This window comes from Opisthocomus hoazin, chromosome 12 (assembly GCF_030867145.1).
Source record: "Opisthocomus hoazin isolate bOpiHoa1 chromosome 12, bOpiHoa1.hap1, whole genome shotgun sequence".
Taxonomy (NCBI): Eukaryota; Metazoa; Chordata; class Aves; order Opisthocomiformes; family Opisthocomidae; genus Opisthocomus; species Opisthocomus hoazin.
Window position 1 is genome coordinate 1,490,912 of NC_134425.1, and position 15,481 is coordinate 1,506,392.

The window sequence follows — 15,481 nt, forward strand, 5'->3', positions numbered from 1 at the left end:
TCGTAGCAGAAGCTGTTTATCGTGCTCCGCTGCTGCTGTCCTGACCTTGCCCTGCGGATTCCCCACAGTCCAACACTCTCAGCCCTATTCTTTGACATGAAAAACCTGGTGGGCGCCCACAGAATAGAAATAATCCTGTTGCCTTTCTCTCTCCCTCTCTCTTTTCTCTTAACGGCTACACAAAAAGGGCTCGAATGCCAGAGACCGAAGCGCCAGAACTCGAGCGATGACATTGAGGTCCTCTCCACCGGGACGCCTCTCCAACAAGAGAGCCCCGAGCTGTACCGCAAAGGGACCACCCCGTCCGACCTGACTCCCGACGACAGCCCGCTGCAGAGCTTCCCTGCCAGTCCCTCCTCCACGCCGCCCCTGGGTCCTTCCTGCAGGAACAAGAGCGCCCACTTCTCCAGGCAGGTCTCGGTGGATGAAGAGAGGGGTGGGGAGATCCAGATGTTGCTGGAGGGACGTGGCGGGGATTACTTGCGCCCCAACAGCTGGAGCGAAGAGAAGGTCGGCGGGACTCGCGGCGTGAGAAGCGGGACGCTGCGCAGCGGTCAGCTGGGGTCAGCCTCCGTCCCTGAAGACTACAGAGGTCGGAGTGGAGGACACAAACACTCGGCCTCCAACCACAAGCAAAGAGAGAGGTGGACAGATTCCCCAGCCACGGTTTCATGGACTTCCCACCACAGGTCCCACAACCACAGCTCAGGGAGCTCCAAACTGCTTGAGCTGGATGAGGAGAAGATGAGCAATTACGAGATGGAGATGAAGCCCCTCATGAGGATGGATTCTTATATGCAAGAGATTCACACTCAAAAAAGACACTATAGCAAAGGGGGACCCTGCAGGAGCATGGCTGACGACCACCGCGGGGAAGACCGGGGCTTCGGGGTTCAGAGACTGAGGTCTAAGTCCCAGAACAAAGAGAATTTCAGGCCAGCTTCCTCTGCTGAGCCCACGGTGCAGAAACTGGAAAACCTGAGATTCGGGGACAAAGCTGAACCTCGGCTACTAAGGTGGGACTTAACCTTCTCCCCGCCACAGAAATCCTTACCTGTTGCACTAGAATCTGAAGAGGACAATGGGGATGCGCTCAAATCCAGTACGGTAAGTGAGCAAACTGTGTGTTGAAACCCGGCTGGGAAACGCGGTGCGGAGCCGTTGCGGCACCGCAGCGGAGCGGAAAGGGAGGTTGCCCCCGAATTACCGTGGGTTTGTGCCTTGAACCTCCCCTCCTCCCTGCTCCCATCCTGCATCGTAGCCCATGCCGGGAGTTGGCGTGGGGTTTTCTCCACCGACTGGGTGGGAGCGGCAGGTTTTTCACTGGAGGATGCGAGCAGCAAGTTTGAGTTTGTTTTGCAACCCGGGGCCAGCAGTAAAAATACATTATTGCTGGGCTTCTGAGCGTTCACCTGGTGGAAAAGCTGCAGAGCAGGCGAGGTGCTGGCGGTGCTTCCTTGTGGTTAGGTTACAGCAACAGAACTTCACGCTGGCCCAGAGCGTGGCGGGACCCTGTTGCGACGTCGGTGCTTAAATCCTCGTAGCTGGGCATTGCGTCTGCCCGTAGCCACTCTCCGTCACCCTGCCGCTACGGGATGGCACTGCCTGGTGAAGCAGTGGCCTTCTCACCGCCTTGTGCTGGGGACCTGACCCAGGTGGAGGAGGGAACCGTGGTCACGGAGCAGGGGACGTCGCAAAGGGGTTGTGCTGCTGAGCTGGCCGCCGGTCAGGTTTCCCTGCGCTGGTCTGCACGGTGCGATACCGCCCGGGTGTTTTGGTGTGTGGGTGCTGCTGAGCCGGGAGCGGGTGCGAGCCCCTCAGGGGGGGGGATGCAGTGCAAAAGGGTCTCAGCAAACTGCAGACGAGAGGGTGCGATTCATACCTAGGCAGGGAAAGCAGCAGGCAAGCGCAGCAAGGACAGTGGGCTGTGAGAGCTCTGCAGGTCAGGGGGATACAGCAGAGTACAGCCAAAGGTCAGCCTGCACCATCACTCTGCTGTGAAGAGCACAAGTACACGCTCTGAGCAGGAGCGTAGCCTGTGGGACTGGGAGGATAACCCCTTGTGAGACATCCAGTCCTGGGCTCCTGGTTTTGGGAGGGACAAGGACACGTTGGGCGTTAGCAACTGGCTGCTGGAAGAGCTGGAGGTGTTCAGGCTAGAGAAGAGGGGGCAGAGCGATCTTCAAACGCAGAAAACAGCTGCTGCAAAGTGGAAGGGAATAATTTATTCTCAATGAACAGAATTAATGGGCTTAAGTTCAAGCATTAGAGGCAGTGGTTAGCCATTAGCCATGCCTAGCGAGTTGAGGGCTGGAGGACATTGCCTGGGGAGGCCATGGTGGCTGGGAGGGAGGAGGTGGTCAAAGACCTGCTTGGACATCTGCCGCTCAGATTAGCTTGGATAGAGCTGAAGCTGCCTCGGGAGAAGGCTAAGCTGTGTCATTTTCCAGGTCTTTTCCAGCCCTCGTTTTTGATGATTCCTGGCCTTAGCACCGAGAGCAGCTTCGTCGCTTGCTCTCCCCGTTGGTTTGGCATTGCTAGGAGAGGCGATGGGGTTTGGCAGGAGCAGCGGGGAAGCCACTACTGCTCCAAATTCCCCCCTGTAATGTCAGTGCCAAACACGGGGCAGGGCTGGAGGGGTCCTGAGCTGCTGCACGTCCCACAGCCCAGGCCAGACCTGCACAGAAACGGAAAACCTCTAACTCTCAGGGGGTGACATCTCAGGCTGCGGCAGAAGACAGGAGCTAAACCTCCCTGTCAGGGTAGCAGAAGATGATGCTGGGTTGTTTGGGAGACTGAAGTGACATTTGTCGGTCACACCGAAAGTTTGGGCTGGAGGCATCATGGTCTGTAAGGTATGGTTACCGTTGCCATACAGAATCACAGAATAGTAGGGGTTGGAAGGGACCTCTGTGGGTCATCTAGTCCAAACCCCCTGCCCAAGCAGGGTCACCTACAGTAGGCTGCACAGGATCTTGTCCAGGCGGGTCTTGAATATCTCCAGAGAAGGAGACTCCACAGCCTCCCTGGGCAGCCTGGGCCAGGGCTCCGTCACCCTCAGAGGGAAGAAGTTCTTCCTCGGGTTCAGCTGGAGCTTCCTCTGCTCCAGTTTGTGCCCGTTGCCCCTTGTCCTGTCGCTGGGCACCACTGGAAAGAGTCTGGCCCCGTCCTCCTGACCCCCACCCTGCAGATATTTAGAGGCATTTCTAAGGTCCCCTCGCAGCCTTCTCTTCTCCAGGTTGAACAAGCCCAGCTCCCTCAGCCTCTCCTCGTAGGAGAGATGCTCCAGTCCCCTCACCATCCTCGTAGCCCTCCACTGGACTCTCTCCAGTAGCTCTTCATCTTTCTTGAACTGGGGAGCCCAGAACTGGACACAGTACTCCAGGACACAGGTCCATACCTACAGCATCCCTGCTCCTCCAGCCGCCTGCCGACAGCTCTGCCCGCAGAGCCAAGGTGTCGGCACCTGCAGCGAGGGATGGGAGCGAGCTGGTGGCGGAGAGGAGCGAGCGGTGACATCTGCAGCCCGTCAGCAGCCGGGATGCGGGAAGGACCAGACTACAGATCTGCCACAGTTTCCCCGCTGTGGCTGTGGATAAATCACCCCCACGCACAGCCCTGTAGCTTTCTGGCTTCCTATTCATCTTGCAAGCTTCGGCGCAGGCTCGAAAGCCCCCACACAGCGTTTCAGAAGAGCTGAACACGGTGTGTTTGCTGGTGGACTGCACCATAGGACACAGCTTGCCAGTCGAGAAAAAAACCCAGAGCTCCAAGTGAAGCCAGCCCTGAGCACACAGCACCAAGCACGCAGGCGGGTGCCGAGTCCGGAGCGGGCTGTCCCCACCTGCCAGCGCAGACGCCCGGGAAGCACCAGGGAAATGACAGGCAGCGTTAGGAGCCGGACAGGCTTTCCGAGGGGAAAAGCAGCAGCAGTAATTGCCCGGACGTCAACCTTGTTGAAGTCTGTGGGACGCGCAGATGGTCCAGCACCTTTGATAACGTGACCGCACGCGGCGGCAGGGAGCTGGGAGAGACGCGGGTCCCGAAGGAGGAGTGAAACCATCACTTCTCCTCGCTGAGAGCCAGGCTTTCCTCCGGGAGATCACTGGCACAAGCGGTCCTGGTGTCTCTCCCCTCCCAGCCCAGGTCAGACGCGCTGCCCAGGCTCCCACCTCACCGGTGGACCCCAGCCCGCACGCCGGAGCCGTCGGATGTAAACCTCCTGCCCGGGGAGGAGGGCTCAAGCTGCAGCGCTGGAGGTGAATAACCACCAATGCAGCATAACATTAATGGCCATTTTGAGTGAATCCTGGGCAATAACGCAGGGGCACAGCCCGCGTGGAAGGGCAAAGGGAAGAGCCATCAGGATGCTCATCATACTTTTTAAGCGCTGTAGCTGTGAAGCAGCATGTTCAGTTTTCTCACATTCATAACCGAGGGTGGAACAGATGGCGAAGGTTTGGGAGGAAGCTAATGTAATACAGAGGAAGAGATAATATGTGGATTTAAATAACCTACAACGCCAGCAACAATTTGTTCTAGCAAGAATTGCACCGTGCTAGCAGGGTTTTGTTCGTGTGGCCTGGCAGGGAGGGGGTCGTCGGACGGCAGCAGGGGAGGGGGTGTAGGAGAGGAATGGGACGTGCAGTGATTTGTTTTCCAGCCTCCTGCCTAACGCCGTGACCTTGCCCGTACCTGCCATCGAGGATCTCAAGGCATTTCAAACTTCGGCAAGCGTAGTGAGTCCCTGAGGAAGAGGAGGGGAAAGCTGAGGCGGAAGGATTGATCCCACAGTCCCCACGTCCACCTCCCTCTGTGCACGCTCAGTGACACGGGGCACTGGCGTCCTTAGTCCTGCAAAAAAAACCACCGCGTCCTGCTCACGCTCCGGATCTTTTCACGCAGAATTAAGGCTCCCCGACTTCCCCAGAGCCCCATTTCTCATGCTAGCCCGGAATACCCCTCCCCTTCCGACTCCCAGCAGCTCGCCTCCAGCGTGCGGGCGAACCGCAGCTCCCGGGAAAGGCCGGCTGTTGCACACGCGTGTGCGTGCACGCGTGTGTGCCCACGCCGTTTCAGCTTGCGTGACAGCCCGCTTCCCTGGGATCCACAGCGCTGCCATCCGCGAGGCTGCTCGCTGAAAAGGGCATTTCTCACCTCCCGGGCAGCTGGGCTGCTTCAGAAAGGTGCCTGCCAGGGAACGGGAAGGATGCTTGGAGCTGAAGAGGGCTATTTTTTCCCTACCTGGAGTATCCCTGCGCAGAACTGAGGGCACCCTCACTAATTAGCTTGTCTTAAAAATAATCTGCCATAAACCAGCTCTACCCGTGCCGTCAGTGAGCCCGGTGGGTTTGCTCTGCGTTGGAGTGCCGGCTCCAGCTTCGAGAGCAACCACACCTCTGGCAGCGCTCGCGGGAATGGGATGGGGATGCAGGTCTTGCAAAAATGCGGCCTTAAAATTATCAATTCTCTCCCCGCACCTCTTGATCTCTGTCTTATAAATGAGGCTGGAACAGCTGGGGGGGTCCCTTGGTGCCCAGCCTTTTGCAGCGTGTGCCCGGCCGGGGGTGCAGACCTCTGCGGAGGGGTCAGACGGCAATGCTGCTGTGTGAGCTATAGGAACTCTGTTCTTCTCGGTCATTTTTCACCCGTCCCTTAAAAAGAGGCCGGTGAAACCTCCCTTCGTTGGGGCTGCACATCAGTAATTGAAAATTGCTCTTAGAAAGGTCATTTCTTGAGGCCACCGCTCAATAACATTGATGAAATTCAGCGCTGCTTAGCGTTCGCTATCAGGGGACCTTGGGGTTTCAGGGTCCTCAGGCCGGCACTACAGTCATACAAACTCTTCAAAATGACATTTAAAGCCACCTGATCTTTCTGTGTCTCTGTGTGCGCTGACCCCTGCACGCACAGAACAAACTCACATCAGTTGTCGTTGTCTGGGCGGATGAAAATGGAAGCCAACGTGCCAGGCCCGGCGTCCGTTTTGTCAGATTAAGGGATTTATATGAACGTCACCATCCTTTCTGGCCTTAAAAGCCCCCGAGGTGCAAAGCTCAAGCCTCTGCCTGGATGCTTCCCAGGTTCCTAAAGCCTTTGAGAAGATCTGAAACGGGAAAGGAATAAAGGAAATGTTGAGACACGGGAAAGGGAAAGAAGTTTTCTAGAATGCCAGGGACCCTTTTGTCCCTTGGCACAAAACACATCGCATTTTGGGGGGGGGTGGTGGAAAGGAACACATCTTTTCTGCAGGTGCTGAACATCTGCAGCTTCTAAAAGGGAAAAGGAGTGGTTTAGGCGCAGAGGTCCTCAGCATGCCTGCGAGAAGGGCCGGTGTTCAGGCATGAACGGAGCCTGATTCATCTGCCTGCCCTCATTTAGCAGGAGCAATCACGGACATTTAGCTGAAGGCTTCTAGGGACGCGCTGTGGTCTCGCTAAAGGCACCCTGGCGATGTGAGTAGGCTCAAGACTCGGCCCTTTAAAATCCCCCTGTCTCCTCTCACCCAGACAGCCCGATGGTAGGACAGCAGCCAAAAAATAACCCACCCCGGCCACCCCTGACATTTTCTTCCCTTGTCACATGCTGCCGGGTAAAATCTCAGTGGTCTCAGCTGTTTGCTGACGGTGCTGCCGCGTATCGCAAACAAAGCCGGGGAGACGGTCGCGGCGAACGGAGCTCGCAAGGCATCTGCTGGGTCAGGGATGTCGGAGAGACCCCCTTGTCCCCTCCAGGTACCCGCTGGGGAGGCGGGGAGGGTTTCCAGCGGCCGCAGCGTCTTCCTCGCTGGCATTCCGCGCGAGGGGCGTATTTTCCCGTCAAGATATTCCGAGCAGGTTTCGCTGTCGCTGGGGAAAGCGAGGAGGAGGGAGCCAATCTGCAGCCAGCGCGGGGCTCTGCCGGCGCGCGTCGCGCAGCCGGGGCCGAGGGAGGGTACCCGGGCGGGGGGCTCAGCCCGGGCTCCCATGGAACGAGGTGGAGGGGATGGAGCTCCAGCATCTTGCCCCAGAAATGGCACCTTCTTGCCGATGCGGGCGACGCGTGCGCCCTTGTCCAGCGGCTGTGGGGTTATTCTGGAAGGGGTTGACCTCGGGGTGGAGAGTTTTCTTTAGAAAAGTTAGGCACCTTGAGCCCGAAAGGGTGTAAAATGAGATAAAAGCAAACAGCTGGCTGTTCCCTCTGTCCCGAACGGGCACTGGCTGCTGGAATGGTGACGCTACACCTGCATCTCAGACCGGGCTCAGTGCCGCGCGTGGAGAATCATCAAATGGTTTGGGTTGGAAGGGCCCTGCAGAGGCCATCCAGCCCAACCCCCTGCAGCGAGCAGGGACGTCTTCACCTGGATCAGGTCGCTCAGAGCCCCGTCCAACCTGGCCTGGAATGCTCCCAGTGATGGGGCATCGACCACCTCCCTGGGCAACCTGTGCCAGGGCCTCACCAGCCGCACTGTAAAAAATTTCTTGCTCCCATCTATCTGCCGTTGGACCAGTCTGCTGGGGAAGGGGCCTGGGGACTTTTTGTGGTTATCCTCCTTGGGACTGGACCCTGTGGCTTATCCCTGTGGTCCTCTAAGTCTTCTCTCTTCAGGTTTTTTCCATTGTTTTCCCCATCAGGAGCCTTCAAAAGGTCTCCTAACGCAGGCGTGTCTGGGTTTTCCTTCTCTCTCTCATCCCAACCAAGCAGGTTCGAACCCCAATCCCAAATGGCCGTGGCACGTACGCACGTCCATGCAAGTACAAGCTATAACTACAGGGGAGTGAGGAGGAGGAGGAGTCCTGCAGACACGGGGCTGCCATTGCACCTCTGGGGATGAGCCAGGCCTGAGCATCGCAGCGTGCACGGGAAGCAAAGCAAACTGTTCGGGGGTTGTTTCTTTGTCAAACAATTAATAATCGGAGGCTGTTCTTCCTCTAATCCCTTTCATGTACAGACAGCACAGGCTTTCCTTGTAACAACACGAGGTAAATAATGTTCAGAGAGAAACGTGATGCTCGACGGCGTCCTTTTAGAACCCTTTTAATCTCAGGGGCCCTTTGATGTACCTGAAGAGAGCACCTCACTGGCTTTGCTCTTGACATCCCGGATTCATTTTAGGGTTTGGAGCCCAACTCCATGGCTTCTTCTAGCTTTGGCTAAGTTGGGGTCAAATGCCAGCTTTTGACCTCTTGAGAGACAAAATTCTTACAAATCCACACATACAGCTGCAAACATAGAGCTCGCTCCTGGCTACGCAGGCGCCTGTAGCGGAAGGACTCAACCAGAGGTGACAGAACAGCTCATTAAGAGACAACATCTTGGGACAAATGCCTGCGTTTGCTTTAGCCAGGTGGATTTTTCTGTAGAAGAAGGTTTTCCCGTACTACCCCCTCTCAGATGCACACTGGTATCAAGCGCCCATTCCCCTTCCATGGGCACGTTCAGCATCTCCTGGGCTCCCTTCCTCGAGTCACGGGAGATGCTGCAATACGCTGGAGAAGGCAAAGTGAATCCCTTGTGTTTCTTTAGCTAAATGCTCCTTAACCGTTTCACAGCAGCCTGTTCTTGGCAGTTATGTGACAATTCAGCACAAATGCCACGGAGCTGCTAAGTTTTCAGCACTTTCCGCAGTGCTGAGGCTGGAAAACAATGCGTATATATTTTTTGCTGATCCAAGTCCTTAGTAATTACGCTTAATAGATCCCAGAGGGATTCCTAGGTAACCTGCACTATGGTTTCCATGGCAGAGAGACAGAGCTTGTACCCTGCGATAACAGATAATAATGGATTGTTAATGCTTAAATTAATTATGCTACTATTGTATTTGTAAACCAGCTGTCCCTCGTATTCCCAGTAAGACTCTTGAGTTGCTACACAACAGTTGAAGGATAAAACCAAACAAGACGGAGGGGCAGAAAAGGTGGTGCTGGGCTGCAGCCACCATCGGAGCTGCAGCCTGCCAAACCCACAGGCTGGGAGAAACCCTCACTTGTTACTCCTGCAGCTACGATCACCGTTATTACTCCTGTGCCATGACAAGGGTCATTCACATCTTAGTGTTTCCACGGGTTTGGGTCTATGTTCCAGCTCTCTAAACTTTGGAGGAAATCTGAGGAGTCCTTGGAGACCATCCCTGCTGATACAGGAGCAGCCTTTCTCCTAGCTGATACCGGTGTGCGTTGCCCATCCTGGGCGGGTGTTTTCCTCCTCCTGTGAAGAAGCCCAGGGATCGTATTACAAAAAAATAAAAATAAAAAATCCCAGCTCCAGAGCTGCTGCCTTGTTTTGCTGATGTAATTTGCCATCGCCCAGTATGCTGGCTGATGCTTCGGCGCACCAGAGCTTGATTTAATTTTTCCTTTCCTGGAGCCCGGCTGGTAACCGTTCTGGGTGGAATTCATCTCACGTCACTTGGTCTACAGACAGCCTAGCCGGTTAGCGCAAACTAGATGTCTAACATTTAGACAGCTAAAATTGGGCGAGGGGACGCTGCCAACTGGCGTCTGCTTCCCAGTAAAGCGGGTTCTGGACTGGCGGGCACCGTGCTGGGAGGCAGCGCGGCGTTTCATCCTGAATGACAGGCAGGGTAGTTTAAACAAATCTCTGCAGTTCCCGACGGCCTGCTCCAGCACTACTATTTCAGGGCTAAAGAGTGTGTCGTAGCTTTTTTTTTTTTTAAAAAAAAAAAAAAAGATGAAAAAGAAGTGCTTTGCGGGCTGCTTGCTGTCTGTGACACACAGACCCCAGGCTCGGAAAACCAGCTCAACTTCTGGCTTTCTAGCACCCCAGAGCCTGCGATACCGCTGGCCACGGGGATTTCTTTGGTCTTGGGAAGGCCAAGGATGAGCTAAAGCACCACAGAATCACAGAATCACAGAATAGTAGGGGTTGGAAGGGACCTCTGTGGGTCATCTAGTCCAACCCCCCTGCCGAAGCAGGGTCACCTACAGCAGGCTGCACAGGACCTTGTCCAGGCGGGTCTTGAATATCTCCAGAGAAGGAGACTCCACAACCTCCCTGGGCAGCCTGGGCCAGGGCTCCGTCACCCTCAGAGGGAAGAAGTTCTTCCTCAAAGCTGCAAACCAAGGGCTGCTGCTCTTCTTTCTAAACATGGGTGGCTCGCGGAGAGGGCTAGCGTGTGGCGTGAGGAGTTGTCAAAGCTGCTAGTTCTAAAATGCTGGCTGTAGCTGCAGTGAAAGGGAGTTCGCTGACCTATTGCCAGGCTGGGCTCAGCAAAACATCTCTTCCAACGCACAGAGCCAGACGTGATTCATCTTCTGCCCGGGCACTGAGCAGGGATCGCTTCTTCGAAACAGATGACACATATCCCAGGACATCCTTGCCATCAAAGGGGAGAAGGGCAAGCGTTCCCTCTGAGCAGAGGTTGAGGCACAAAGACCTTACAATAAGCCAGTCATGAGCATTTAAAACTGCAGCAGGATTCGTAATTGGGGCTAAAGCAGAAGGTTCAGAGTCGCAAAGCTGCTTATGCGCCAGCTGCCGCGGGCAGGGCTGCAGCCCCTGCGAAGAGACGCGGGCGTCTCCGCAGGGCAGGGCAGCCCCACCTGCAACCGCTGCGTGGAGAGCCCTTGCTGGAGGTTTGCATGGGGAAGAGGGTGTTGAAAAGAGGGAGCTGTAAAAGGGAAGCAGAGTTTGTAGGTTGCCAGACAGTCGGATTTGAGCTGCTCAGTTTGCAGAGACCCCTCCCAGGTCATCCTATTTCCGAGATGCTTTTGCTGGCAAACGTGGAAGACCGCGCACACGCAGTGGCAAAGCAAGCATTTTTCTCTTGCCTCTGCACTGAACGGGGGATGCGGGATGTAAACAGGCGCAGACTGAATCAGGGAGCCGGGCAAAACGTTTGTGCCTGGGAATCCAGTTGCTGCTGATGGAAGCGGGTGGGTGCGTGTTGACTCCCCCCCTTTTTCTAGATGAGGGTGCAACTTTGACATAGCGGTGTATAAATGGAGGGTGCGCTCCCTCCCTGGACACCATTGCATCAGCATCTTCTGAACACAAGTACCACAGGGTTGTGGTCTCAGTCAGTCCAACGGCTCCGTCCCAAAGCGTCCGTGTTTGGGAGGGTAAAGCTGAAACGCCGGGGAGCTGAGAGGCGGCCGGTCCTGCTCTGTGCCCTTTGCCAGGGAGGAGAAAGCAGCCTCCGGATTACCCCAGGCTGGGGTCAGCTGCTGTCCAGCTTTGCCTCCGTTGTGGCAGTGAAATGATCGAGTGGTGTGAGCAGAGCACGGGGCAGAGATGGTCGCTTTGGCAGGGGGAAGCAAACGGTGAGTGGACTGAGGCGAACGCCAGCACGAGCGGGAGCAGTGAAGTCCTCCCCTGGCTGCGAGGCGGAGGGAACCAAATGCATTCCGCGCCTCCGCCGTGCCCTGCCAACAGCAACAACGGCAGCGATAATCGCTTGCAATCTGTTATTATATTAACACGAGCTCAAAAATCGTAAAACCCAATAATCTTGTGAAATTGAAGCTAACCCCCCCCCCCCCCAAATGTAAATAACAGAGCGCATCGCAGCGCTTGGCAGCGGCAGGGGTGGGGAGGGGGGAGCGGCACCGGGGGGTGGTTTCTGCCTTTGAAAGGCTTTGCCTGGCGCAGGCGGAGAGGTTTGCTGGAAGCAGTCAGGCGTGGATACCTGGCTGCCAGGAGAGGCTCTCCGCAACCCCTCCAGTTGGTTGGCTTCCTCTGACCCTGTTGCTAAGCTACAAACGTGCCTTTCCAGCAAGCTCCAGCATCCTCACTCCCACCCACTCCCAAACGCGAGCTGAATCAGCCTGCTCAGAAGAGGAACGATCGCCGGCCAGCGAGGAGCTTCTCAGATTTTTGTTGTTGTTGCCAGCAGCTCTGCAGGGTGGTACAAGGACTTGCTGAGAAAGGGTGCCCACCCCTGCCCCAACGCCAACCCGACAGCCACGGGAGCTTTGTGACGAGGACAGGAGCACAGGGAAAAGCATTTGTACCGTTCCAAAGCTGGCACAGCTCCGTTGCAGCAAGAATAGACGAGGCTACCAGCTACTCCCGAGAAATAGCTACCACCCACCTGCGCGCACGCTCGCTCACCCTGATGCGCGCCACGTTGACGCCGTAGGACAGCGAGGGTTTTACGGCGGGGACGAGGTGGCAGGCTGGGTGCTTTGCTGACCGGTGCGGCGGAGGGTTGTCCGCAGTCCTGCCGCCGAGTGGTCTCTTCCCGTCATTCCTGGGACGCTAACGGGGTCCAGCAGCCGCATCCTCATCACAGAATCACAGAATCACAGAATGGTCGGGGTTGGCAGGGACCTCTGTGGGTCACCCAGCCCAACCCCCTGCCCAAGCAGGGTCACCCAGAGCAGGCTGCACAGCACCACGTCCAGGCAGGTCTTGAATATCCCCAGAGAAGGAGACTCCACAGCCTCCCTGGGCAGCCTGGGCCAGGGCTCCGTCACCCTCAGAGGGAAGAAGTTCTTCCTCGGGTTCAGACGGAACTTCCTGTGCCTCAGTTTGTGCCCGTTTCCCCCCCAAGTTGTCTTGGCTGCCTTTATGCTCAGGGGAAAGTAACGGGTGCTTCTGGGGTGCGCTTCGTCCCAGCCGACGGTGGGTGACTGGCCCAGGCCAGCTGCGATGTGAGTTGCTGCAGTGGTTTACACGTAGTCCTCAGGAGCTTAATTTGGGCCATAGGAACCTCAGGAAAGGTTATTGGAGCTTTCCCAAAATTTTGCCTTAACATAGACCAACCTATGGTGGCCTGGCTTCTGCCGGTGTCAGGGTACCCATACAAGGAATCATGTTCATTAGGAAATGTCCTTTGAAGACTCCTCCAAACCATCCCCACACAACTGTATGATCCAATACCATCTCTTTTTTTTTTTTTGCCTTTTCATTGACCACCTTGGGTAAACAACTGATTTTAGCTATTCTTTCAAGGTCGGACTTCCTATACGCACGACACAGGGGAGTCCACGAGCAGCTGCTGCCTTCCCTGCTGGGTCGGGGGGTGGCATCCAGGTGCTCCTCGGCAGACGCAGGGTCCGGGGCTCACACTGCGACTTACACCCCATTTGTGCTAACGCGTGCCAGTGAACAGTGTCTGCCCCAAGAGCTGCAGGTCTGCGTGCCTGCTGAGGCAGATGGGTGGACAGGGAGAGTCGAAGTGACTCGGAAAAGCAGGAGTCCAGCAGCGTTGCTGTCACCCAGGCAGAAGAGGGACCGTGCTGCCAGGGATGCTGCGGGCCCAAGAACGCCTTGGGCCATGGGTCAGCGTGGGGAGGGAGCAAAGGGGCTCCTGGCAGAGCCCGGTTCTTCTGTGTTGGTGAAACAGGAGAGCGATTTTGTCTGCTTTGCAGAACCAAGCAGCTGCCTTAGGAGGACGCTGTGCTTAGAGGAAAGCCCTGGGGGTGACCTGTTTATTGTCACAGGGATGGAGGCAACAGGTCCGGGTTCAGTCCCTGCTCCTGCTCTTTGCTCACCCCTAAGGGGGAGATCTCTGTTCACGCCTTCCTCACTAAGGCAGCACCCCACCAAAATGCAGCGAGGGGGTACCAAGCACTTTGGGATCGTTTGCTGGAGGGTGTCGCTCGGCCGCCTGCAGACCCGCCTGCGCCGCGGAGTCCTGGGCCCAGCGCCGCGGAGTCCCGGACCCAGCGCCGAGGAGTCCCGGACCCAGCGCCGCGCCTGACCCCCGCTACAAGGCAACCTCAGAGAGACGTTCAACGCGCCTTCTAACTCCTCTCCTTCTCTTTCTCTTCCAGGGCTCAGCTCCTATCCTGGTAGTCATGGTGATCTTACTAAATATTGGAGTCGCCATTTTGTTTATTAACTTTTTCATCTAATTCAAGACTGTCTTGTTTGCAAAAATAACAGTTACATGTATGAATGGGGGAAAAAAAAACCCAAACAAGAACAACGAAAAGGGAAAACTCATAACTCGAACTGTCCTATGACAATTTCCAAGTCTTTTCACAGAAGAACAACAAACGATCGAGTCTCACTCACAGTTTGCCTTTTTTCCTGGGTAATGTTTTTTGGATTTTAGCCAAAATTCTTTGCTTGTATAACACTATGCTGTGTGGCATGGCAAAATGCTATCAACACTCTGCCCCCCCAACACTGGAAAGGATGAGAAGGAATCCCAACAAAATAAAACCTCATTTCCCTTCCCCTCACCCCCCAAAAATATATTCATAACAGTAATGAACCCCAAAATGGAGACTAGATGAGGGGACCACGGGGAGACTTTGTCTGAAGCAGGCACGGGTCCTGGGATGCTCCAGGCTGAGTTTCCCAGGGAAATCCACAACAGCTTTAATGGTAAAGTGAATGGGAGAGAAAAGCAAAATCAGGCTTTTCTTCCTGCTCCCTTCGCAAATGGAGAAAGGTTGCTGTAAAAAGGAGGAGAGAAGGAGCACGGGGAAGGCATGAACCCTGTCTGGATGTGACGGGAGAAGGGCAACGGGCCCCATTTTGTATTTTGTTTTTAAAACAAAGCAGCAATTGGTGCCTCGCTAAATTTCTTGGGGCAGGGGGGGAATAGGGAACACAAAGTGGGAGCAGCAGCCCCACCGCCCTCCTGCCTTCACTCCTCCTCCCCAGGCGGCTCCCCTGCCACGGCAAGACTGGAAAACCACCCAGTGCCACTTCTAATTCACAGCCAGTTTCTCCTGGGTAAAAATGGGTACCCGGATTCCCCCAAAAAACGTGCAGGTGCCTTCAGCAACACGAATTGAGTGGCTGCCGGGCACCGTGCCGTGCTCGTCAACACGCGAGCAGCAGCCTTGCTTGAGCATCCCAGCCCAAACACGTGCGTGCGCAGAGATGCCAGGCAGCCAACTGCTGGGGAGGGACTGGGGAGAGAGGGCTCAGTTCTGAGCCACTTAGGGTAACAATAAAACCAAATAAAGCAAAATAAGATAACATTGTTTTTCAAAGGCATCTGGGGAGGAGCACTGGAGCATGTCCCAGAGAGGAGGGAGAGGGTGGTGGGTTTGTCTCTTACATCTTGCTGTGGACTGTTTCAGACATCATGCTTGGGCTCTGAGCATGTAGTATTTTGCACTTTGTAATGCAGGATGTATATTCCAGCTTCCAACATGTCCCTGTAAAAAAAAAAAAAAAGAAAAAAAAAAAGAAAAAAAATGAAAAACAAAAAACCAAACATCATTGGCAATGGCAGCCTCTGAGGATGTATTCTTTTCTTTTTTTTTTTCCTATGTCACTTAATTTGTTTGTTTATACCATCTTTGTAATATGCCTGCCTTGATTTTCTCCCCTCCCCTGTCCCCACTGATAATATGCATACTCATTAAAGATGCCGTATCCCCGTTCTGAGCTGTTATGGTCCCCATCACCAGAGCGTGGTCTTAGCTCCATTGCTTGGAAACGGCCGACGTCCCCGCGCTTTTCAAAAACGACTGTGCTGTTTCCTCCCCTCCCCACGCCGTGGAGATCGGCTTTGCCGGTGATCCACCACCACCAGGTACGCTTCACGTGGCTCGTTTGGGATCTGGTACATCCA

The 15,481-nt window shown here is 55.4% G+C and overlaps 1 protein-coding gene across 3 annotated transcripts in view; it reads left to right on the forward strand.

Annotated features, from left to right (window-relative positions):
• The window catches only part of JPH3 (junctophilin 3), a 62,765-nt gene extending 47,644 nt beyond the window's left edge, over nt 1-15,121 (forward strand). For all 3 annotated transcript variants that reach the window (XM_075433724.1, XM_075433725.1, XM_075433726.1), the window contains exons 5-6: nt 188-1,107; nt 13,719-15,121. In XM_075433724.1, coding sequence (XP_075289839.1) covers nt 188-1,107; nt 13,719-13,799 — 1,001 coding nt within the window. In that variant the 3' untranslated portion in view covers nt 13,800-15,121. The remainder of the gene's footprint in view (nt 1-187; nt 1,108-13,718) is intronic.
• Nucleotides 15,122-15,481: the final 360 nt, after the last annotated feature.